At 41.1% G+C, this 23,537-nt stretch overlaps 1 protein-coding gene across 1 annotated transcript in view; it reads left to right on the top strand.

The window, feature by feature from the left end:
- The window catches only part of bag1 (BCL2 associated athanogene 1), a 34,168-nt gene extending 11,198 nt beyond the window's left edge, over positions 1–22,970 (top strand). Inside the window, exons 3-7 of the mRNA XM_078538741.1 lie at positions 6,591–6,673; positions 7,846–7,959; positions 12,417–12,524; positions 15,804–15,866; positions 22,484–22,970. Coding sequence (XP_078394867.1) covers positions 6,591–6,673; positions 7,846–7,959; positions 12,417–12,524; positions 15,804–15,866; positions 22,484–22,573 — 458 coding nt within the window. The 3' untranslated portion in view covers positions 22,574–22,970. The remainder of the gene's footprint in view (positions 1–6,590; positions 6,674–7,845; positions 7,960–12,416; positions 12,525–15,803; positions 15,867–22,483) is intronic.
- The last annotated feature ends 567 nt before the right edge of the window (positions 22,971–23,537 follow it).

Raw genomic sequence — 23,537 nt, 5'->3', positions numbered from 1 at the left:
CAGCATTTATTGCTCATCCCTAATTGTCCTTGAGAAGGCGGTGGTGAGCTGCCTTCTTGAGCCGCTGCAGTCCTTATGATGTAGGTACACCCACAGGGCTGTTAGGAAGGGAGTTCCAGGATTTTGACTCAGTCACAGCGAAGGAATGGCGATATATTTCCAAGCTAGGATGGTGAGTTACTTGGAGGGGAGCTTCCAGGTTGTGATTTTCTCCTCTATCTGCTGTCCTAGTCCTTCTAGATGGTACCTGTCATGGGTTCGAAGATGTTGTCGAAAGAACCTTGGTGAATTCCTGCAGTGCATCTTTTAGATGGTACACACTGCTGTTACTGTGCGTCGGTGGTGGAGGGAGTGAATGTTTTTTATGGATGTGGTGCCAATCAAGCGGCTGCTTTGTCCTGGATGGTGTCAGGCTTCTTGAGTGTTGTGGGAGCTGCACTCATCCAGGCAAGTGGGGAGTATTCCATCACACTCTTGACTTGTGCCTAGTAGATGGTGGACAGGCTTTAGGGAGTCAGGAGGTGAGTTACTCACTGCATTATTCCTAGCCTCTGACCTGTTCTTGTAGCCACAGTATTTATATGGCTAGTCCAGTTCAGTTTCTTATCAATGGTAACTCCCAGGATGTTGATAGTGGGAGATTCAGTGATAGTAATGCCGTTAAATGTCAAGGGGCGATGGTTGGATTCTTTCTTGTTGGAGATGGTCATTGCCAGACACTTGTGTGGCACGAATGTTACATACCACTTGTCAGCCAGAGCCTGGATATTGTCCAGGTCTTGCTGCATTTGGACATGGACTGCTTCAGTATCTGAGGAGTCGCAAATGGTGCTGAACATTGTGCAATCAGCGAACATCCCATTTCTGACCTTATGATGGAATGAAGGTCGTTGATAAAGCAGCTGAAGATGGTTGGGCTGAGCCACTACCCTGGGGAACTCCTGCAGTGATGCCCTGGAGCTGAGATGACTGACCTCCAACAACCACAACCATCTTCCTTTGTGCTAGGTATGACTCCAATTAGTGGAGAGTTTTCTCCCTGATTCACATTGACTCCAATTTTGCGAGGGCTCCTGGAGGTTACACTCGATCAAGCGTGGCCTTGATGTCAAGGGTCACTTTCACCTCACCTCGGAAGTTCAGCTCTTTTGTCCATGCTTGACCCAAGGCTGCAATGAGAGCAGGAGCTGAGTGGTCCTGGTGGAACCCAAACTGAGTGACAGTGAGCAGGTTATTGCTAAGCAAGTGCTGCTTGATAGCACTGTTGATGACACCTTCCGTCACTTTACTGATGATTGAGAGTAGACTGATGAGGTGGTAATTGGCCGAGTTGGATTTGTTCTGCTTTTTGTGTACAGGACATACCTGGGCAATTTTCCACATAGCTGGGCTGATGCCAGTGTTGTAGCTGTACTGGAACAGCTTGGCTAAGGGCATGGCAAGTTCTGGAGCACAAGTCTTCAGTACAATTGCTGGAAATTGTCAGGGCCCATAGCCTTTGCAGTATCCAGTGCCTTCAGCCATTTCTTGATGATATGTGAAGTGACTCGAATTGTCTGAAGACTGGCATCTGTGATGCTGGGGATCTCCGGAGAAGGTTGAGATGGATCATCCACTTGGCACTTCTGGGCTGAAGATTATAACAAATGCTTCAGCCTCATCTTTTGCACTGATGTGCTGGGCTCCTCCATCATTGAGGATGTGTTGGGCTCTTCCTCCAGTGAGTGGTTTAATTGTCCGCCATTCCCGACTGGATGTGGCAGGACTGCAGACCTTAGTTCTGATCTGTTGGTTGTGGGTTCTCTTAGCTCTGTCTATCACCTGTTGTTTATGCTGTTTGGCATGCAAGAAGTCCTGGATTATAGCTTCAGCAGGTTGATATCTCATATTTAAGTATGCCTGGCACTGCTCCTGGCATGCCCTCCTGCACTCTTCATTGAACCAGAGTTGATCCCCTGGCTTGATGGTAGTGGTAGAGTTGGGGATATGCCGGGCCATGAGATTATAGATTGTGTTCGAGTATAATTCTGCTGCTGCTGATGGCCCACAGCACCTCATGGATGCCCAGTCTTAAGTTGCTAGATCTGTTTGAAATCTATCCCATTTAGCATGGTGGTAGTGCCACACAACACAATGGAGGGTATTCTCAATGTGAAGGCGGGACTTGGTCTCCACAATGACTCTGTGGTGGTCACTCCTACTGATACTGCCATGGACAGATGCCTTTGCGGCAGGGAGGTTGGTGAGGGTGAGGTCAAGTATGTTTTCCCTCATGTTGACTCCCTCACCACCTGTTGCAGACCCAGTCTAGCAGCTATGCCCTTTAGGACTCGGGCAGCTTGGTCAGCAGTGGTGCTACTGAACCACTCTTGGTGATGGACTTTGAAGTCCCCCACCTGGAGCACATTCTGCACCCTTGCCACACTCAGTGCTTCCTCCAAGATCCGTTCAACATGGAGGAGCTCTGATTCATCAGCTGAGAGAGGGAGTTGCCCATCCCTAATTGCACTTGAGAAGGTAGTGGTGAGCTGACTTCTTGAACTGCTGCAGTCCATCTGGCAGAGGTGCACCTACAGTTCTGTTAGGGAATGAGTTTCAGGATTTTGAACCAGTGAAAATGAAGGAACAGTGATATAGTTCCAAGTCAGGATGGTGAGCGACTTGGAGGGAAATTGGAGTTAGTGTTCCTGTGCGTCTGCTGCTCTTGTTTTCCTACGTGATAGAGGTTGCGATTTGGAATTTGCTGTTGAAGGAATCTTGATGAGTTCCTGCAGTGCACCTTGTAGACGGTATATACTACTTCCAATGTGTGTTGGTGGTGGAGGAAGTGAACATATCAGGTGATGGACAGGTTACCGATCAAGCGGGCTGTATTGCCTTGGATGGTTTCAAAGCTCTTCAGTGTTGTTGGAGCTGTACTGATCCAGGCAGGTATAGAGTGTTCCATCAGACTTGTGCCTTGTAGGTTGTGGTCAGGCTTTGGGGAGTCAGGAGGTGAGTTAACACAGAATTCTTATCCTCTGACCTGCCCTTGTAGCCACAGTATTTATATGGCTGGTCCAGTTCAGTTTCTGGTCAATGGCAGCCCCCAGGATGTTGATAGTTGGGGAGCCAGCAATGGTAATGCCATTGAAGATGATCAATGTCTGGCACTCGTGGCGTGAATGTCACTTTTCACTTATTAGCCCAAACTTGGGCATTGTCCAGATCTTGCTGCATGCAAGTACGGACTGTTCAGTAACTGAGGAGTTGAGCATGGTCCTGAACACTGTGCAATTACTTCACCGCTTTTTTAGCTGACCTGCTGCTGAAATCCTCATTCGTACCTTTGTATCCTTTAGACTTAACTTTTCCAACGCTCTCACGGCTGGTCTCCCACATTCTACCCTCTGTAAACTTCTGGCCATCCAAAACTCTACAGGCTTTGTCTTAATGTGCATCAATTCTGTTCCCCGTCACCCCTGTGCTCTCTGACCAACATTGGCTCTGGCCAAGCAACGTCTTGAGTTTAAAATTCTCATCCTTGTTTTCAGATCTTCTGTGGCCTTAACTCTCCCTAGCTCTATATTCTCCCCCAGCCCCACAATTCTCTGATATCTGTACATCTAATTCTGGCCTCTTGAGCACCCCTGATTTTAATCGCTCTACCATTGGTGGCTATGCTTTTAGCTGCCAAGCACCTAAACTCTGAAATTTCCTTCCTGCATCTCCTGACCTCTCTACCTTGCTTTCTGCCTTTTAAGATCTCATTGACCAAGCCTTTGGTCCTATGATCTAAATATCTCCATATGTGGTTTGATGTCATATTTTCTTTTATAATGCTCCTGTGATGTGTCTTGAAACATTTTGTCACCTTAAAGGTGTTGTATTGGTTTGTAGCTCCTAGGCTGTCTCTTCTAATATAATTGCCCCTCCAGTTTAGTTTTGCCAGTGTGTTTAGCGAATTGATATTCAGTTGCTAAATTCCAGCTCTTCATGTAAATTAGAAACTGTTGCCGTCCAAACGGTGCGGTCTGGGTGCCTCACTCGGCCCTCTCACCCTTCCGTCACTACCCAAATGCCCATTGCTTTGTACCTTTCTGAGATCTTATTCATCAACCTCAAGTATCATCCTGAACCCCCGTCACTTGGTAAGTTAAAATAGCAGCTTTATTAATATGTATATTATTCTAACAGTTGATGGTAATGGCTGAGTTGTTCAAACCTCAGAGGGAAACTTGAAACAACTGTCATAACCCATTTTTGCAATTTGTATATTTCGAGATGCAGGCTTTGAATTCAGTAGTAATAAGAACTTAGATCTTAGAATTTCTCCTCCTTTTACCAACAGCTGTCTCTTCCTTTATACATATTTTCCTCTTTGAATGCAAATTATCATTGTCACTAGGTTTTTTTTAACATTAAATCTACTAACAATAAAACCCTTTCATAATACCCACTTTACTCGTAAGCTTTGAGAAAAATAAATACATAGTTTCTGAGCTTCACCTGGTTAGGTGTAATATTTCACCTGCTCTTTTGAATAGTTTATTTAAAAATGCAAATTGCCCCCTTCACACCTCACCTTTTATTTCCCTGTGTTTATCTAATTACCATTTCAAACCTACTTCTCTTCTATATAATCAAAGCCTCTAGACAAGCTAGCTTTAATCCAATTAACACACACATACACCACTAACCTCTATTTTAAAATAATTTCCAATAACATTATTGACATTATATCTTCTTGACAATATGCATATGCATTTAAAAAAACCTCCAATTGTTCTAAATGATAACCTCTTAGAAACTTAAATATGTCTACTTTTTTATTCATTCACGGGATGTGGGCTTCGCTGGCTGGGCCAGCATTTATTGCCCATTCCTAGTTGCCCTTGAGGAGGTGATGGTGAGCTGCCGCCTTGAACTGCTGCAGTCCATGTGGTGTAGGTACATCCACAGTGCTGTTAGGCAGTTCCAGGATTTTGACCCAGCGACAGTGAAGGAAATGTGATATATTTCCAAGTCAGGATAGTGAGTGACTTGGAGGGGAACTTCCAGGTGATGGTGTTTCCATCTATCTGCTGCCCTTGATGCGACTTCAGTCCCACACAACATAGGTGACTCTTAATAATCTCCTAGATTGTCACAAACAGTGTGATTTAGAATTGCTGTTTTGTAATTAAATAGGTTAAAATGCTTCAGACTCAAGACTCTGGCTGTCCAGTAGCATGGTTTGTAATTTTCTACTTAAGGACAATTTCTTCAGAATTTAGCAGAAAAAGAAAGATTTTAAATCCCTGTCATAATAAAAGGATTTAATTAATAAAGTTGTAATTATAGAGGAAACAAGAACACAATTAGAAACTGAATTAAGTGTAAAAATAGCCATAGGCGATTATTTGGGTGGACAAAATGAATGATCCAACCAATTCTGTACTAGATGGAGGAGGAGACTTCAACCTCACCAACTCGATTTGAAGTCTACTCTCTGTCTGAGTATATTCAGGCACTTGCTGTTTGTCTTAAAACTTTGCCCTATCACCTGACTCTGTCTCATCTAATTTAACTGATTTGTTTAATTGAAGCTTCTCGGTTATGGGATTTTGAGACCCTTGTCGACATGAAAGCTAAGTGGCGGAAGAAGCGTGTGCACAGGCTGAAGCGTAAAAGACGAAAGATGAGACAGAGGTCCAGGTGAACAACTACTGAAGATGCAGTACTGATCAGGCTTTGTTGAATCTTACATGGCAAATGGACTCTGACGCTTCTGCTTATACATCTTTTTCTAAGACCAACAATTTAGAGGCACTTCAGATGCTGGTGATGAGAAGATCTTGTACATTGATCTGCTGTGGTACTGTAGTTCATGTACAGTAGTTGCAAAATAAAATGTGAAGACTCAAAAAAAAATACTTAAAAGAGCATCTCAAAATGCTGCAGGTGAACCTACCATATGATGGTGTATGAGAGGTCCAGTGACTCTCTTTCCACCATGTTACTGAAGAAGTGAAGAATACCAAGTTTCCACTTCTACTTAACCCCCACATGTGTTTAAGCAAGCACTGTGTGGGTTGTACCTATTGAGACCCTGCAACCTTTGGAACATCGCTCCTTTACAGTTCAAAGACATACTGCCTGAGATGCTCAACATGTAGGGATTTTAAGCTGAGAGCTGTGAAATCTTTTCACACTTTTTAAAAAAATTAATTTGCCATTGGAATTTTAGTAACTCTGATGGGCCGGCATTTGTTATCCATCCTGAATTGACCTGAGATTATTAAGAATCACCATGTAGTGTGGGATTGCAGTCACATGTAGGCCAGATCATGTAGGAATGGAGTTTTCTTCTCTGAAACACATTAGTGAGCCAGTTGAGGTTTTCTGACATCTTTCATTTTCTGGTGGTATCCTACAAATTGACTTTTTTTTAGAATATAACTTCCCATGGCAGGATTTGAACTTGCAAGCCCCTAAATTGTCAGGCGACCAAAAGACATTGGAATCTTCAGACACTGCGTTTGTCAGATCAGTTATCTTGTGCCCCAAAAAGTGTCACAATAACTACAACATTTTTAATGTTTAATGTTTTTATTTTCTGTGTCACGTAGGTAAATCTCTTAAAGAGATGGAACAACCTTTGTCCGTCCTTGGTGTTAAAAATGGCTGTAAAATAATGATGATTGGTAAAAAGGTAAGATTCTATCATTTTTCCGTGTCAATGAGTTTTTACAGCAAAATATCTAAAATCTTGAACGACTTTCCATTTTGTGCTTTCCTGACGTTATTTATATATTCCTTTTTTAAAAAGAAGGATAACTGTATTCTTATTTTCTCCTTCCTTCACCGGGTTTTCTCACCCATGCATGATTTCCTCATTTAGCAGAGTAGATAGATCACCTGCTGCAAGGCTACTGTTATTCTATAAGGGGCATGAAAGGAGTCTGGGTGACTTGGCCTATGGCATTGTCACTTCTTCTGTAGGGAAATGCCTAGGCTGCATTCTTTGTTTTGATAAGTAAGTAATTCATCTGTTTCTTATATATAGTCACTGCAAGAATTACTTAATGGTTGCTGTCAGCTGGCACAACAGGCATAATGAATCTGTATAATCAGAAAGACACTTCACACATTTTAACATGATTGTTCATCTTAGTAATCCATCAACAGTATGTTAAATAACTGCCATTCCTTCAAATGATAATGTTTGTTTTGGTCAAAGAACTAACAATATATCATGAAGCTAACTTTCTTTGAGTCACTGAAGTTAGGAACCTGACATCAGTGGTTAAACATTCTGGCCTTGCCACTTCCTACAAGCCTGGATATTTTAGGATTACTTAATACTTTATAGTGTCAGGCTGGCTCAGTTGACAGCATTTGCAGTGTTTTACTTTTTGTTTATTTTGTAGTACTCTTGCCTCTGAGAGCATGTTTCAAGGCTTGAGCACGTTATTTGAGTTGACACTTCAAAGCAGAACAGAAGGAGTGTTACGTTTTTGCAGTTGCCATCCTTCCAATGAGATATTAAAACGAACCCCTATAGTCTGTTCCATTGGTTCAAAGGAACGTTTAAGGACACATTGGTACTTTTAGGGAATTCCTTTGGCAGTGTCCTGGTCAACATTCTTCCTTTTACCAATATTACCAAAAACAAATGTACCGGTTGTTCATTTTATTGCTGTTTATGGGATCTTGCTCAGTACAAAGTGGCTGCTACATTTACCTACATAATAACAGAACAAATTACTTTTGGAATAACTATATATGATGCTTTGTGAAGTGCAATAAAGCAATTTCTCCACCCCACTCAACCCTTTCTTAAAAAAATTCATCCTGATTTGATTGTTTTCTCTCAACTTGCAGAACAGCCCTGAGGAGGAAGCTGAATTAAAGAAGTTAAAGGAGCTGGAAAAATCCACAGATCAATTATCACATAAACTGGAAGAAATTAATGCAGAGCTGACAGGCATTCAGAATGTGAGTTATTTCTTATTTGCCTTTGAAAATACTACCTTTTTGATATCCTTGCCATCAAATCATCCCTCCTTCAAAAAATAGCTGGAATGCTGTTCGGGGAGGGACTAAGCAAACAGGAATGTGCCAATGCCCACTTCTCTGCAAACCCTGTTGTCCCCATGTTTGGCTCACTGCAGTGGCGTGAAGTACGCTCAGGTTAATCTTTCTGGTTAGACTAGTGAATTGCATTCTTGATGTTGGGGTATTGCACTTGGCTTCAATCCCTGGTCTGGGTAAATGTATGAGTGTAGGTGAGGACAGTAAGATTAATACCTTAAACTTAAATAAGGGTGACTATGTAGGGATGAAAGCTGAGCTAGCTGAAGTGAACTGGGAAACTAGACTAAAGGATAGATCAGTGGAGAAGCTGTGGCAGACATTTAAGGGGATATTTCAGAGTATTCAGAAAAAGAACTATTATAAAGAAAAATTCTAAGGGGAGAACCCACCATCCGCGGTTAACTAAAGAAGTTAAGGAAAGCATCAAACTTAAGGAAAAAGTATACAATTCCACAAAGGTGAGTGGCAGGTCAGATGATTGGACAGAATATAAAGAATGGCAGAAAATGACTAAAAGGCTAACCAAGAGAAAGAAATTAATGAGAGGAAGCTAACTAGAAATGTAAAACGGACAGCAAGAGTTTCTACAAGTATTTTTAAAGGAAAAGAGTAAGTAAAGTGAGTGTTGACCCTCTAAAGAGTGACAGTGGGGAGTTAATAGTAGATAATAAGGAAATGGAAGAAATTAACAAATATTTTTCTTCTATGTTCACTATAGAGGATACAAAAAACATTCCAATAATAGCTGCAAATCAGGAGGTTAACGGGAGAAAAGAACTTGGTGAAATTGAAATCACTAGGGAAATGGTACTGAGCAAATTGATGGAGCTGTCGGTTGGCAAGTCTCTTGGTCCTGATGGACTACATCCTAGGGTCTTAAAAGAGGTAGCTGATGAGGTAGTTGATGTGCTGGTGTTAATTTTCCAAAATTCTCTAGATTCCGGAAAGGTTCCATCAGACTGGGAAGTAGCAACTATAACCCCTATATTCAAGAAGGGAGGGAGGCAGAAAACAAGAAACTATAGGCTAGTTAGCTTGATACCTGTCATAGGGAAGTTGTTAAAATCGATCATTAGGGAGGTTATAGCTGGGCACTTAGAAGAGCTCAAGGCAATTGGGAAGAGTCAGCATGGTTTTGTGAAAGGAAAACCATGTTTAACCAATTTATTGGAGTTTTTTGAAGGAGTAACATGCGCAGTGGATAAAGGGGAGCCTGTAGACGTATTGTACTTGGATTTCCAGAAGGCATTTGATAAGGTGCCACATCAAAGGTTATTACGGAGAATAAAAGCCCATGGTGTAGGGGGTAAATATTAGCATGGATGGAAGATTGGCTGGCAGAACCTTTGCACAAATGGGTCTTTTTCAGATTGGTAGGGTGTGACTAGTGGAGTCCCACAGGGGTCTGTGCTGTGACCTCAACTTTTTACGATTTACATCAATGACTTAGATAAGGGGAGCGAAGACATGGTAGCTAAATTTGCAGATGACACAAAGATAGATAGGGAAGTATGTTGTGAAGAGGGCGTGAAGAGGTTGCAGATGGATAGCGATAGGTTGAGTGAGTGGACAAGGATCTGGTAAATGGAGTTTAATGTGGGAAAATGTGAAGTTGTTCACTTTGGCAGGAACAGCCAAAAAGCAAAATATTACTTAAATGGAGAATGGCTGCATAATTCTGAGGTGCAGAGGGGTCTAGGTGTTCTAGTACGAGTCATAAAAAGTTAGTATGTAGGTACAGCAGGTAATTAAGAAGGCTTATGGAATGCTATCCTTTATTCCAAGAGGGATTGAACATAAAAGCAAGTATGTTATGCTTCAGTTATACAGGGCATTGGTGAGACTGCGCCTTGAATACTGTGTGCAGTTTTGGTCTCCTTATTTAAGGAAGGATGTAAATGCATTGGAGGTGGTTCAGAGGAGGTTTACTAGATTGATACCTGGAATGAGTGGGTTGTCTTATGATGAAAGGTTGGACAGACTGGGCTTGTTTCCACTGGAGTTTAGAAGAGTGAGGGGTGATTTGATTGAAGTATACAAGATCCTGAACGGCCTTGACAAGGTGGACGTTGAATGGATGTTTCCTCTTATGGGTGAGTCCAGAACTAGGGGGCACTGTTTTAAAATTAGAGGTCGCCCTTTTAGGACAGAGATGATGAGAATTTTTTTCTCCAAGGGTTATGTAACTTTGGAACTCACTTACTCAGAAGGTGGTGAAGGGTGGGGTCATTGAATATTTTTAAGGCAGAGGTAGATAGATTCTTGTTAGGCAAGGGAATCAAAGATTATCGGGGCTAGATGGGAACGTGGAAATCGAAATACAAGAAGATCAGCCATGATCTTATTGAATGGCAGAGCAGGCTTGAGGGGCCGAATGGTCTACTCTGGTTCCTATTTCTTATGTTCTTATGCAACAGGGCTGGACTCAGCTGTTATTTCACCATGATATGCCAACATATACTGTCCAGACTAATGAACTTATCTCTTGGATAAGGTGCCTACCTCAGTTTAAATGAGGGGAGGGTCAAGAGGAAACTTCAACATAATACAATATAATAAAATAAAAGCACCAATTCCCACAGTTCCCTCGACTACATCTCCTCACATCTTGCTTCCTGTAAGGACTCCATCACATTCTCTAAGTTCCTTCGCCTCTGTTGCATCTGTTCTGATGATGCCACTTTCCAAAACAGTCCTACTGGCATGTATTTCTTCTTCCTTAACTGAGGTTTCCCACCCACGATGGTTGACAGGGCCATCAACCGTGTCCGACCCATCTCCCACGCCTCTGCCCTCGCACCTTCCTCTCCCTCCCAGAACCATGATAGGGTCCACCTTGTTCTCACTTTTCAACCCACCAGCCTCCGCATTCAAAGGATCATCCTCCGCCATTTCCGCCAATTCCAGCATGATGCCACCACCAAACACATCGTCTGTTCACCCCCCTGTCAGCATTCTGTAGGGAACGTTCCCTCCGGGACACCCTGGTCCACTCCTCCATCACCCCCAACACCTCAACCCCCTCCCACGGCATGTTCCCATGCAATCGCAGGAGGTGCAACACCTGCCCCTTTACTTCCCCCTTCCTCACCGTCCAAAGGCCCAAACACTCCTTTCAAGTGAAGCAGCATTTCACTTGCACTTCCCTCAATTTGGTCTACTGTATTCACTGCTCCCAATGCGGTTTCCTCTACATTGGAGAGACCAAACGCAGGCTGGGTGACCACTTTGAGGAACATCTTCACTCTGTCCTGAAGCATGACCCAGAACTTCCTGTCGCTTGCCATTTCAACACACCACCCTGCTCTCATGCCCACGTCCTTGGCCTGCTGCAATGTTCCAGTGTGAAGCTCAACGCAAACTGGAGGAACAGCACCTCATCTTCCAATTAGGCACTTTACAGCCTTCTGGACTTAACATTGAGTTCAACGACCTCAGATCATGAACTCTCTCCTCCATCCTCACCCCTTTTTAATCCCCTTTTTTCAAATATTTATTTTTTAATTTTTTAGATATATATATTTTTTCCCCACCTATTTCTATCATTATTTTAAAAATATATTTCCATTCATTGTTTTACCCCCACCTTTTAGCCTATTTTGATCTTTTCCCCCGCACCATTCCCCACCCCCCCACCCCACCCCCACTAGGGCCATCTGTCACTTGCTCATCCTCCTTTCTTCTCTTAATGTCACCATTAGCACCTCCTTTAGCCAGTATCACCACCAGCAACACCCCTTCGACCTTTTGTTTATGACATCTTTTGCAATCTCTCCTTTGCCTCCACCTATCACTGGCCTTCTATCCAGCTTCACCTGTCCTATCCCCCTTAAAACAGTATATATTTCACCACATTTCTACTTCTCTTTAGTTCTGAAGAAGAGTCATACGGACTTGAAACGTTAACTCTGTCTTTCTCTCCACAGATGCTGTCAGACCTGCTGAGTTTTTCCAGCAATTTTTGTTTTTGTTGAATATAATACAATAACCTGATTATATTTCAAATACCGGGATGGTGGGGATAGACGATACTGTAGTTTTATTTGAAGGGATTCCTTGGTGAGGTTGACTGTATAATTCAGAGTTAGAAGTTATGGATTAACAATATAGGTACCACCACAAGTGCAACAAAACTACACAAAATCTTTGTACATGATTATATTTTAAATGTATTGGTGGTGGGGGGAGGGGGGCGGTCAATAATTTTGAAGCATTACAGATTTGGATTTTACAGATTAACATCTTTTGGTAGTATTTTAGAGATAAGCATTTTGGTTTGTTCGCAACATCAGGCATATGAAACATGATGTTCTTGGGTATGAATTCTGAGGTGAGATTTTGTTTCAATTATCACCCAGGGGTTCCTAGCTCAGGATCTTCAATCTGCTGCTTTAACCAAGTTAGAGAAGAAAGTGAAGAGCACATCTGAACAGTGTATGAAGTTCATTGAACAGATTGATGCTATGGTGGGTAAGAGAAAATGACATATCACAACTGATATAAATATAATTGCTATTTTTGGTGGGGGTGAGGGTTTTAGCTCAAAATTTGAATTTTTTCTCATTAGGCTGCGTTGACCGTTTTAAATTTTAATGTTTGCCATTTCTGTAAAAAACAAAGTTCACAGCTTTTTGATAACTTATTTCAGAATCTTGCTTTTTCAAAAAAATGGTCTATCCTGAACTGTGTAATTATTTTTGAAGCACTTGGATATTGATAATTAAATTTTCTTAAACAAAAATGGATCAGCTATGAACACCAACAAATTTTATTTAATCCAAGACACAATACAGAAAAGACATTCTTGTCAAATTTTAAATTGTGTACTTTGATAAAATAATCAACATATTTGAACTAGTAGTCCTCTAATCACCTATTTATGCAGTGATAGTTTTGTAATTTATTTTGGATACAAATATCATTTTTTGTTTCTTCTATTTTCAAAATACAATAAAGCAAAATGAGGATTCCACAAGGCTATAAATGAGTGCGAGTCCGATCCTTGTTAAATGTGTCTAATTCAGTAACAATTGTCCATGTTTAAATATGGTTCATACCACTTCACAATGCCACCTTTTTATTTCATTGGAGATCATTCAACAGTTGAAAACACATGGCATGTAAGGGAAGCACAAGAACCACTCTTGGACCATGTATCATTTTAATTGTGTAGGTTCATGTGAAAAGTTTAATTATGTGGTACAAGCCTGGTTTGGATCTGTCAAGTCACAGTAAGTTTTGTAGATAGGAGCAGAAAGTTATAAAGAGGCAGAGACAAAGTGTGTGGACAAAACTGGCAGATTTAGTGCAATGTAGGGAAATGTCCACTTTGGATCCATGAAGGACAAATCAGAATACTTTCTTAATGGTGAGAACCAGGAGTCATAGAGGAACATGGATATGAGTATCCTTGTACATAGGTACAAAAAGTAATCAAAAAGGCTAATAGAACATTTGCCTTTATCTCAAGGGGGCTAGAATTCAGAAATGAGGAAGTGATGCTTCAGTTGTACAGAGTCTTGGTCTGATCACGTCTGGAGTATTGTGTTTTGAGTACCACTCCTTGGATATATTGGCTTTGAGGTTAAGCACGGATTTTTAGGATTATTAATGGTGTTTTAAAGGCTAAATTAACAGATTGCATGAATTTGGCCTGTAATTTGCTGGAGTTTAGAAGATGGAGTGAAGATCTAATTGAGACCTTTAAAATGATAAAGGGATTCATCATCCCTTTATGATAAGTGGATAGAGAAACTATTTCCTCTTGTGGTGTAATCTGGAACAATGGGGCATTATGTTAAAATCAGAGTTAGACTAGGATTGAAATCAGCTCTTCACACAAGGGGTAGTGGAAATCTAGAACTTCCCCAAAAGGATGTGGGCTGATTGAAATTTAAGACTGAGATTAATATACTTTTATTAAATATGTCAAGGGATATGGAGCAAAGAACATGATAGATGGAATATAACGTGGAAAAATGTGAAGCTATCTACTTTGATAGAAAAAACAGAGATGCAGATTATTTCTTTAAATGGTGAGAGATGGGGTAGTTTTGATGTCCAAAGGGACCTGGGTGTCCTTGTTCATGAGTCACTGAAAGTTAACATGCAGGTACAGCAATCAATTGGGAAGGCAAATGGGATTTTGGCTTTTATTGCAAGAGGACTTGGAGTACAGGAGTAAAACGTCTTGCTGCAATTGCATAGAGCCTTGGTGAGATCGCACCTGGAGTATTGTGTACAGTTTTGGCCTCTTTACCCAGGGAAGGATATACTTCCCATAGAAGAAGTGCAACAAAGGTTCACCAGGCTGATTCCTGGGACAGTGGGAATGGCAGGATTGTCCTATGATGAGAGATGGAGGATACTGGGCCTGTATTCTTTAAAGCTTAGAGGAATGAGAGGTGATCTCATTGAAACATGCAAAATTATTACAGGGCTCAACAGGGTTATTGCAGGAAGGACCGTTCCCCTGGCAGAGGGGTGGGGTCTAGAACCAGGATGTCTCAGGACAAGAGGTAGGCCATTTAGGACTGAGATGAGGAGGAATTTCTTCACTCAGTGGATGGTGAATCTTGGGAATTCTCTACCCAGAGGGTTGTGGAGGCTCAGTTATTAAGTTCAAGACAGAGATCAACAATAGATTTCTAGATATTAAAGATATCAAGGGATATGAGGATAGTGTGAGAAAATGGCTTAGAGATAGATGATCAGCCATGATCTAGTTGAATGGCAGAGCAAGCTCGAGGAACTGCATGGCCTACTCCTGCTCCTATTTCCTATGTTCCTATGTAAAGGTAGGTAAATGGATTTGAGATCCAGATCAACCATGATTGAGTAGAATGGTGGAACAGGCTCATGGGGCTGAATGGTTGACTTGTATCCGATGATTTGTGTCTCCATTGCAGCATTGCTCATAATACATACAGAACAATTCGTAGCAAGGAGTTATCAGATTATTTTTAATTTTAATTTATGTGAATTCAGGAAAGGGATTGAGATAATGAAAGGAAGTTCAAATCGCCAATGAATAATGTACTTTATTTTTAGTGGATTCTGCCACTATTAAGAGTTTTTTAAATCTGATTTTTCAACATAATTGCAGAATGCTTTTTAAAAAACTTTATATTGTGACTTTCTTAAAGAAAAAGTCATCCTTCTTGATACTTAGACAAGACTTTTAATAAAGTGATTGCAATGACTCCTGCCATTTAACTCTAGTTGATTTGATGTAGAAGAGCCGTCAGCAGGATGTGAGAATCTTTGCTTTAAGTGTGATCTCAGATTGATATAATTGTATTTTTTTGTTTGCATTTAAATTAAACTCAACATGCTTGTTAATCAACAAACTTGAAACTATGACGTTTCTCTGGAAAACATGAAACTGATAAGTAAAACTATTCATTGTGATGAAGAGCACATTGAGAAAAGAATCTTCATTTTTGTTTGGAAACGCATTGGGCAGAAGTTTTCAGTTTTCTATTTCTCCAAGTGCAACCAATGCTACTTGGCTCCTGTCACAGCTAATATTGAGTGAATCTGAAGTCTGAAGAAGATAGATTTGAAAAGTCCTTTAACATAATCTTTAGCAAACCTGATGAGAAGACCCTGTACCATAATGGACTGTCCCCTCTGTTTCAGAAAGTTCCAAACTAAGTTTAACTTTAAACAAGACTATAGTTCAAATTTGTGCAATTTATACCATATAGTCCTTACAAATGAAATATTTTAAATTTATTTTCAAGAGTTTGCCTGATGACTTTAGTGACTGCAGACATAGGAGGAAAGGTCTAGTAAAGAACGTTCAGGTGAGTCTTTCTTCTTACATGTTGAAGATTTAAGGGCTACCTTTCTTCAGCAATAGGTGATTATTGCTATGTTGTGTTGCATGTTACTTTGTTCAGAAAGTGTTACCCTGAATTCAGTTTCATGTGCAAAGTGATATGTATATACAGAGTAAATGCCCAAAGTAGTATTTCCAGCATTTTCTGTTTGTTGCCATCATCTAATTGTTTGTTAAATTTATTCCAGGTTGTTTTGTATATTTCTATTAGATCCAAGTCCATTTCATCAGTTAAAAACTCTGAAGAGCTTCCTGATTTCAGTCCTAAATTCACCTTTTATAACTTTGAACCCATTACCCTTTCTTTCCTCTTCTCCACTTTGACCTCAGCATGTGATTATCTCCTTTGTTTATCAGTGACCAAAACTGGACATAGTACTTATGTACATATGCTGACGGTGATACCGTATAGTTTAAGCACTACTCCCTCTACTGTTCTGTTCTACTGTGTAGCTCAACATTATATTGGCTTTATTGACAGCTGCTCTGTAGCATTGACTTGTACATCCTGTACGACTATACAACATCCATACAGCAAAAGCAAATTACGTGCTGATCCCTTGTATCAGAGGTCTAAGGTATGAGGAAAAACTGGAGAAGTTTGGGGCTTTCCAGCATGTAAAAGAGGCGTCAGATAAAATAGTTAACGGAAAGGAAAAAGAAAGTCTGAAATATTAGTAATTGCAAGCGAAGAGAAAGGGGTAATGGGTTCAAACTTATGAAAGGTGAATTTAGGACTGCTATCGGGAAGTTCTGCAGAGTTTTCAACTGATTACGTGGACTTGGGTATAGTAACGATATTAAAAACCTGGAATCATTTAAAAATCAGATACTGAAATGGGTAGACTATAGCATCACTCTGGGTGGACGAACTAAGATGGGCAAAATAACCTTCCTCATCTGTAATTTTCTTCAGATGTTTGAAAGTCAAATTCAAAACCATACTGTGTATTTCAAGTGCAGTTGGTATCTTATTTAATTGATGGCTGAATGTTTAAGTTATCTAGGTTTTTAACCTACACATGCTGCTAGCTAAAGCTCCTGTAGCCAGTATCACACAAAAAATTGAGATCAAACAATGGCCTTGAGTGTTTAAACACTTAGTAAACCTCATTAACATTTTTAGTAGCATGTAATTTTCATATACTCTTCTCGAATAGAAACATAGAAACTAGGAGCAGGAGTAGGCCATTTGGCCCCTCGAGCCTGCTCCGCCATTCATCATGATCATGGCTGATCATCGAACTCAATAGCCTGCTCCCACTTTCTCCCTATATCCTTTGATTCCTTTCGCCTCAAGAGCTAAATCTAATTCCTTGAAAACATACAATGTTTTGGCCTCAACTACTTTATGTGGTAGCGAATTCCACAGGCTCACCACTCTCTGGGAAAAGAAATTTCTCCTCATCTCAGTCCTAAATGGTCTACCCCGTTTCCTCAAACTGTCATCTCTGGTCCTGGACTCTCCCACCATCGGGAACATCCTTTCTGCATCTACCCTGTCTAGTCCTGTTAGAATTTTATAGGTTTCTATGCGATACCCCCTCATTCTTCTGAACTCCAGCGAATATAATCTTAACCAACTCAATCTCTCACCATACATCAGTCCCGCCATCCCGGGAATCAGTCTGGTAAACCTTGGCTGCACTCTCCCTATAGCAATAACTTCCTTCCTCAGATAAGGAGACCAAAACTGCACACACTATTCCAATTGTGGTCTCACCAAGGCCCTGTATAATTGCAGCAAGACATCTCTGCTCCTGTACTCGAATCCTCTTGCTATGAAGGCCAACATACCATTTGCCTTCTTTACCGCCTGCTGCACCTGCATGCTTACCTTCAGCGACTGGTGTACGAGATCACCCAGGTATTGTTGCACATTCCCCTCTCTCAATTTATAGCAATTCAGATAATAATCTGCCTTCCTGTTTTTACTACCAAAGTGGATAACCTCACATTTATCCTCATTATATTGCATTTGCCCACTCACTCAGCTTGTCCAAATTACACTGAAGCATCTCTGCATCCTCCTCACAGCTCACCCTCCCACCCAGCTTTGTGTCATCTGCAAATTTGGAGATATTACATTTAGTTCCCTCGTCTAAATCATTAATATATATTGTGAATAGCTGGGGTCCCAGCACCGATCCCTGCGGTACCCCACTAGTCACTGCCTGCCATTCAGAAAAAGACCTGTTTATTCCTACTTTGTTTCCTGTCTGCCAACCAGTTTTCTATCCATCTCAATACACTACCCCCAATCCCATGCACTTTAATTTTACACGCTAATCTCTTATGTGGGACTTTGTCGAAAGCCTTCTGAAAGTCCAAATAAACCACATCCACTGGCTCCCCCTCATCAATTCTACTAGTTGCATCCTCGAAAAATTCCAGTAGATTTGTCAAGCATGATTTCCCTTTCGTAAATCCATGCTGACTCTGTCCGATTCTGCCACTGTTTTCCAAGTGCTCAGCTATTAAATCTTTTATAACGGACTCTAGAATTTTCCCCACTACCGACGTCAGGCTGACTGTTCTATAATTCCCTGTTTTCTCTCTACCTCCCTTTTTAAATAGTGGGGTTACATTAACTACCCTCCAATCTGTAGGAACAGTTCCAGAGTCTATAGAATCTCGGAAGATGACCACCAATGCATCCACTATTTCTAGGGCCACTTCCTTAAGTACTCTGGGGTGTAGATTATTAGGCCCTGGGAATTTATCGACCTTCAATCCTATCAATTTCCCCAACACCATTTCCCTACTAATACTGATTTATTTCAGTTCCCACTCTCTCACTAAACCCTGTGTTCCCCAACATTTCTGGTATGTTACTTGTATCCTCCTTTGTGAAGACAGAACCAAAGTATGTATTTAGTTGGTCAGCCATTTCTTTGTTCCCCATTATAAATTTCCCTGTTTCTGACTGTAAGGGACCTACATTTGTCTTCACCAATCTTTTCCTCTTCACATACCTATCGAAACTTTTACAGTCAGTTTTTGTGTTCCCCGCAAGCTTACTCTTGTACTCTATTTTCCCTTTCTTAATCCCTTGGTCCTACTTTGCTGAATTTTAAAGCGCTCCCCATCCTCAGGTTTGTTGTTTTTTTCTGGCCAATTTGTATGCCTCTTCCTTGGATCTAATACTATCCCTAATTTCCCTTGTAAGCCATGGTTTGGCCACCTTTCCTGTTTTACTTTTGTGCCAGACAGGAATAAACAATTGTTGCAGTTCACCCAAGCGCTCTTTGAATATTTGCCATTGGCTATCCACTGTCATCCATTTAAGTAACGTTTCCCAATCCGTCACAGCCAACTCACGCCTCTTATCATCGTAGTTTCCTTTTTTAAGATTCAGGACCCTAGTCTCAGAATCAACTATGTCACTCTCCATCTTGATGAAGAATTCTATCATATTATGGTCGTTCATCCGCAAGGGTCTTCGCACAATTAGATTGCCAATTATTCCTTTCTCATTACATAATACCTAATCTAGGACGGCCTGTTCTCTTGTTGGTTCATCAACATATTGGTCCAGAAAACCATCCCACATATACTCCAGGAATTTCTCCACTACGGTATTGTTACTAATTTGATTTGCCCAATCTATATACAGATTAAAGTCACCCATAATTACAGATGTTCCTTTATTGCATGTGTCTCTAACTTCCTGTTTAATGCTATTCCCAACATCACCACTACAGTTTGGGGGTCTATGTACAACCCCCACTAATGTTTTTTGCCCCTTAGAGTTTCTCAGCTCTACCCATACAGATTCTGCATTGTCGGAGCTAATATCTTTCCTCACTATTGTGTTAATTTCCTCTTTAACCAGCAATTCAACTCCACCGCCTTTTACTTTTTTTCTGTCCTTCCTAAGTACTGAATACCCCTGGATGTTCAGTTCCCATCCCTGGTCACCCTGCAGCCATGTCTCCGTAATCCCGACTATATCATACCTGTTTACATCTATTTGCGCGGTTAATTCATCCACTTTATTGCGAATGCTCCTCGCGTTAAGGCACAAAGCCTTAAGGCTTGTCTTTTTAACATTACTTGTCCTGTTCCCACTATTTTTCACTGAGCCCCTGTTTGATTCTTGCCCTTAATTTCTCTGCCTATCACTTTTCTTATTCCCCTTTCTGTCTTTTGTTCTTGTCCTTGATTCCCCCTCCTCTGACTCCTTGCATAGGTTCCCATCCCCCTGCTATTTTAGTTTAAACCCTCCCCAACCACTCTAGCAAATATTCCCCCTAGGACATCAGTCCCGGTCCTGCCCATGTGTAACCCGTCCAGTTTGTACTGGTCCCACCTCCCCCAGAACCGGACCCAATGTCCCAGGAATCTGAAACCCTCCCCCTCACACCATCTCTTCAGCCACGTATTCATCCGATATATCCTTCTATTTCTACCCTGACTAGCACGTGGCACTGGTAGTAATCCTGAGATCACTACCTTTGAGGTCCTACTTTTCAACTTACTTCCTAACTCCCTATATTCTGCTTTTAGGACCTCATCCCTTTTTTTACCTATATCATTTGTACCAATGTGTACCATGACCACTGGCTGTTCACCCTCTCCCTTCAGAATGTCTTGTAACCACTTTGAGACATCCTTGATCCTAGCACCAGGGAGGCAACATATCATCCTGGAGTCTCGTTTGGGGCCACAGAAACACCTATCTATTCCCCTTACAATTGAATCTCCTATAACTATTGCATTCCCACACTTTTTACTCCTCCCCTGTATGGCAGAGCCAACCGTGGTGCAACAAATTTGGCTGTTGCTGCTTTCCCCTGAGAGGCCATTCCCCCAACAGTATCCAAAGCAGTATATCTGTTTTGCAGGGAAATAGCCACAGGAGATTTGTGCACTGCCTGCCTAGTCCTCTTGCTCTGCCTGGTGGTCACCCATCCCCTTCCTACCTGTGGACTCTTAGCCTGTGGTGTGACCACCTCTCTATACGTGCTATCCACGATACTCTCCGCCTCACGGATGCTCCACAGTGTCCCCAGCTGCCGCTCCAGCTCCAAAACCCAGGCTTCCAGGAGCTGCAGCTGGAGACACTTCCTGCACGCATGCTGGCCCCGGGCACTAGAAATGTTCCCGTCCTCCCTCATAGAGCAGGAGGAGCACACCACGGCTTTGAGCTCTCCTGCCATGACTTACCCCTTTAAATTAAATTAAATCTTTTGGAAGATACTTAATATCAAATAATATCAATTACTCTAGGGCACTTCTTCCTTGCTTCTCATTGTTACAGAATATAGCCCTTACAACGATGAACCACAAAATAAGACCTTAAAAACTATAAGCGATAAAAGTAGTAAATACTTACCCGACCGTACTCACGGTACTCAAGGGATCACCTCGTTCCGTCCTCACCAAACTCCCTCAGTCACCAAACTCCAACTTAAGCACTCTACTGCAGCCCAAAGCAGCACTCCAGTGCAGACACAGTCAGCACTGTAAGATGGCCTGTTTTTATACTCTCCCTAAGTTTATGCCAAGTTGCATTTTGAAGTTGAAACATTGACAGTTCAAACTTTGAACGGTGGACATTTTATTTCAATTTAGTCAATTCTGTTACCTGGAAGCAGGTATATAAATGGTTTAGATGTAAATTCCCAATCACCAACAAACATAATCAGGTAGTCTGCATATTTCAAATTTGATGCTCTGTTTACGAGTCTGAGATTGATAGCTGGAGTTTTGGGCCTGGCAATGTATTACCTAGTATACATTTCCTGTCTGGAAATTCCAACTCCCATGGCGTGAGCATGCTCTGCATCAGCATATAATCATAGTGGTTGAATTAAAATTTAAGAGTGTGTGGATGACAACATGCACACTGTTAACTGTAGGCAGGTTTAAAAAGTGCCCATGAGGCCCGAAGGACTTTATAAACCCAATTTTATAATGTACAAAAGTTACATTTTCATCTGCTAGATTCCGGCAGGGGCAGGTGGTACTTGCAACCGTGCTCCTTCTGTCAGGAAAGAGAGATACCCCACTAGTTCTGCCCATTGTAAAGCAAAGCTTAAGTAGTCACTGTTTAATAGCTGTAACTGGATGGCAATCTCTCTCCATTAGGGATGTGGCAAGTTAACAGTGGCAAAGCCAACAACCGAAATTCATTCACTGGCCACTTAAGCCACACCTGGCAGCATTTCTCTTTCTCCTTTCCTGGATTTTAAAGCAGCACTTTGTGAACCTGTTGTGCAAATTACTCTGTCTCCATATTTGTGATGTGGTCAGGAGATGGGGCAAGCCGCAGACTGGGGTTCAGAATTTCTAGGCTTGTGTATTTATTGACTAATTAGGATGAAGTGGTTTCACCCAAACAGATTTTGTCTTTTTTCGGGATGCCAGCAGTCAGAAATACTAAAGATGTTATCCAACTTGTTACATATCTGGCAATCAGGGCACAAACTGCTTAGTTTCACATATTGTTTTTTAAAAGAAAAATAATCACTATCCTGGAAATCATTATAGAATAATTCATAAGGCCTCCATCAAATGTATATGAAAAGCTGCTACATTTTATTGTGAAGCATGAAATTTCTCTTCTTTTGGCTGCAGACTTACTTGGCTCAGTGTGATGTCATTGAAACACATATCTCACAGGAACGAGAGAAACTTCAATCGAAGAACCTTGCTCTTGCTGACTGATTTTACGGAAAATAATTGAGAATTATAATAGTAAGGAACCATCCTGTTCAGATTTTACTATTTAATGTAAAGAACTTTTAAATTATTTACAAACTGGTGTAAATGATGATTTGGAGAACAGAAACTTTGTAATAAAGGTAACCATTGCCTTCTAGGACAGAAACATGTTTATTCTGAATTCTCTCTTACATTGTCACTCCAGAATATTCTCTATTACTACAAAGACACCGGGTTGTTTTTAAACACTTGGGGGTCATAAGTTCAAGTATTAATGGACATACATGGCACGGAAATAAATACACATTGTTTTTTGTACTCTGGCAGTATGTCATGCTTGCATGTGGTAGTCAGTCAAAATGCAATCTACATTCCTTAATAAATTACTTAATTTCATTCATTTGATATGTCTAATTTATTTAACAATCTTTGGTGATTTCCATGAATAAGTAAAAGGTTATTCCACATAATTGAAAACACACTACATCAGGTCAGTGCTTATTTGCTCTATGGAAGGAGTTGATGCTGGGTCATTGTAACGCACGTCTTAGCTATCTTAAAGCTGCAGAGGGCTGGGTAAGTCAACTCCTCATTTTTCCTGCCCAATGAGATTTATGCAGAAACATATAAAGATGCCAATGTTGGGGCAAAAGATCAGTTTATGTTTAATAATCAATGCTATCTGCACTGGGTGTAAATGTGCACAAATCATTGAAGATTGCAGAGTAGGTTGAGAGCACGGTTATTAAAGCAAATGGGATCCTGGACTTTATAAATAGGGACATAGAGTACAAAAACAAGGAAGTTATGATAAACTTGTATAAAATAGTGGTTTGGCCTCAGCTGGAGTATTGCGTTCAGTGTGGTCACAACACTTTAGGAAAGATGTGAAGGCATTAGAGAGGGTGCAGAAAAGATTCACGAGAATGATTTGAGGGATGGGGACCTTCAGTTACATAGATTGGAG

Source organism: Cetorhinus maximus, chromosome 3 (genome assembly GCF_964194155.1).
Source record: "Cetorhinus maximus chromosome 3, sCetMax3.hap1.1, whole genome shotgun sequence".
Taxonomy (NCBI): Eukaryota; Metazoa; Chordata; class Chondrichthyes; order Lamniformes; family Cetorhinidae; genus Cetorhinus; species Cetorhinus maximus.
This window is presented reverse-complemented; position numbering and strand designations above follow the sequence as displayed.